At 53.9% G+C, this 3,077-nt stretch overlaps 1 protein-coding gene across 1 annotated transcript; it reads right to left on the reverse strand.

Annotated features, from left to right (window-relative positions):
* Positions 1-1,022: 1,022 nt before the first annotated feature.
* LOC139051980 (facilitated trehalose transporter Tret1-2 homolog) lies at positions 1,023-2,716 on the reverse strand. Its single transcript, XM_070529044.1, has one exon. The coding sequence runs from the start codon at positions 2,690-2,692 to the stop codon at positions 1,271-1,273; it is 1,422 nt and encodes a 473-aa protein (XP_070385145.1). The 5' UTR covers positions 2,693-2,716; the 3' UTR covers positions 1,023-1,270.
* Positions 2,717-3,077: the final 361 nt, after the last annotated feature.

Here is a 3,077-nt window from a genome sequence, read left to right on the forward strand (position 1 = left end):
TGTTATTTTCATCTTCCTGATCTGCACGTTTCTTTGCGGGCACCAGATTGGATTCGTCTGCTTTTACCCTTACTGCGTCTAGGTTTATATGTCAATATATATAATTATAATTTCTTGTGATATTATCGATAATTTCTTGCGATAATTTCTTGTGATCGTGGCGAGCGAAGTGGAGGGGAGGGAGGGGAGCACCGAGACCCGCTGCTCACCTTCAACGAAATAACACACTATCAGCTGTCGAAGAGGACCTTCCCACTCCCCCACGCTAAACTCGCTATACCAGAGTCATCGATATTCAGAATGCTTCAGACAGGGTCGTTCCCCTCGAGAGGCAGACTGAGCCGTTATTCACCAGAAGTAGAGCCGCAATGTCCGGATTGTGGCGAATCGTACTGCTCGCTAGCGCACATGCTCTGGCAATGCTCCGCGTTAAGCGGCACCGTGTTCACTAAAGATGATGACTGGGTGGACGCCCTGCAAAGCGACGACCACCAGACCCAGCTCCGGGCCGTCCAGAGGGCTCACGAAAGGGCGGAGGCTCACGGGCTTCCCGTCCCAACGTGGGTGCAGCCCGCGACCCCTGCCGGCCACTAAACCAAGAGTGGGTGGGGAGGGGTTCCTCAGGACACAATAAAGTTATTTCCTCCTCCTCTTATGATATTAGTGAAAGAAAAATGTTGCCTGGAAAAATAAATTGTTCCTCCTTTGTCATACGCAACTGCCTTTCTGTATGTTGTAGTAATGCACGTTGTGGAATTAGATACAGAACGACTAGCTCTATCTCGCGGTTGGCATTGTGTCATTTCGCTCGTGGTACAAATTGTAGAAGCGTTGGCCTCAGACTGAATAATCCACAGCCGAAATAACTAATCGTGGTTGAAAATCAAGAAGCCTTTGGCACAGCAACTGTCTCTTTACATATCGCTTAAACATTAATTTACACTCGCAGTTATAGCACTTGAAGACCATGCACACAGCAGAAATAGTGCATTAAAGGTCTAAACTTGTTTAGCTCTGTATGGCACTTCTGCGTCACGTCTTGTTTATTAATAAAGCAAGCACAGACTTAACTAGGCATTGTATGCCATGTTGCAGTCCTGCTAGGACCACATACTCCGCACGTTTCGCAAGGAGGTCTCTGGCTCGATGCAGTCATTAGGCCACGACTTATTGGTCCAGGCAGCCTCATCACGGTGCTAGGATAAGTGCATGCCGGCCCGACAGAACTTTGCCACGTGCCAGCTGCATACTCAGGGAGCCGGCACCTTCCCTACCCTGTGTCACCCTCGAAAGAATGCGTAGTCGGAACTGTATGCAATTCAGTGGCACTGGAGCCGAACTCGGGGACGCTCTCGAATGTCTGACTGATGTCTTCGAGAGACTTTCCCTTAGTCTCTGGAATGCACATGTAGACGAAGATAGCCTGCACAACAGTGACCAAAGCGAACATCCAGAAGAGACCGGAAAAGTTGAATAGCCGGACGAGGTCATGGAACTCCTTGGTGATAAGGAATTCGCAGAAGAAACAGAAGGCGGTGCTGACGCCGGTGGAGAGACCGCGGGCGCTGGGTGATAGAATCTCACCCATAACGACCCAGGGTACCGGGCCGATGCCGAGGCAGAAGGCGGCAATATACGTCGTGAGTGACGCAAGCGGCACGTACCGATACCGATGGCGAAATTCTCCATTGTCCATGTCCTTGTAATAGTAGAAAAAGCCCAACACCGTCAGGCTGGCCGTCACAACTAGAGACGAGACAAGCATCAGGCTGCGGCGACCCGCGCGGTCCATGAGCAGTGACGCTACGAGCGACGAGATTACTTGTACCACGCCCAGCATAATCGTGCAGTCGGCAGCCGAGATCTCGGAACCAGACGACTCGAATATCTTGACCGCGTAGAAGGTAATGACGTTGATGCCGCAGAACTGCTGGAAAAACATCAGCAGGAGCGTGTAGGCGAGCGGCAGCGAGAAGCTGCGCTGCAGCAGATCTCTGAAGGTAGCCGGCTGACGCAGCAAGCTGGCCTCGATGGTCAGACACTCAGCCTCGGCGCAGAACTTTGGGCCGTACAGAAATCGTAGAGCTTCGAGCGCCTTGTCGCGTCGGCCGTGGGCCACAAGCCAACGGGGAGACTCGACGGTGAACGCCATAGCGACGGCCATGACTATGGGGCACACGGTACACAGCAGTGCGAGCGACAGCCAGTTGAGCCACTTGCCGCACACGAAGACGGCCAGCACGCCCAGTGTGATGGCCAACTGGACGCCGGAGCCCAGGAGGCCCCGAACGTGGGGCGGGCTGATCTCGGTCACAAACACAGGAACTGCGAGCGAGACGAGGCCGCAGCAGAAGCCCGTGAGCACGCGGCCCGCAAACATCCACGGCAGGCTGGCGTCGCACAGCGCAATGCAGAGGCAGCCGCCCACGAACCCCAGCGACGAGAGCTGGATTGGCCGCACATGTCCAAAGCACTCGATGAAGAAGCCGCTCACCAGGCTGCCCACGAGGGCGCCCACGGCGAGCGTCGAGCCGAACCAAGTCTCCTGGGAGCGCGTCATGTGGATACCGCCGGCCGCCATGCTGGCCAGCGCCGGTGCCGAGTAGCCCATGACGCTGCCCATGGCCATCGAAGCGAGCGAGGACGAGCCGGCCACATAGTAGAAAGCGGGGAGGTCGAGCACACGCTGCATCGGTTTAGTCCGGTTGTGCTACTGCTGCTGCTTCCTCGTCCACAGCGCGTGCATCCTCGAGGGCCGGCGGACCTCGAGGATGCACGATGCATGAAATTAAGAAGACCGTAAGAAATTGTCGCCTACCTCACCAACGCAAAGAAAAAAAAGCAATTTCTGAAGTATGGAAGCATATACCATGCCATCGAAAATGGAACAGGGTGAGAAAAAATAATGAAAATGGAAGACGAAGACGAGCGGCGTAAAAGACTTGCAGTGCGCACAACGCAATCACGTAGAAGAAGCCAAAGACTGCTGACCTCGCAAAAAAAAATAGATCTGGATGAGAAAGCTCTCGTAGTGTTGGAAGGTCTTGTTAAAGGGCTTGGGACACCAAATTTTGAGG

This window comes from Dermacentor albipictus, unplaced genomic scaffold (genome assembly GCF_038994185.2).
Source record: "Dermacentor albipictus isolate Rhodes 1998 colony unplaced genomic scaffold, USDA_Dalb.pri_finalv2 scaffold_17, whole genome shotgun sequence".
NCBI lineage: Eukaryota > Metazoa > Arthropoda > Arachnida > Ixodida > Ixodidae > Dermacentor > Dermacentor albipictus.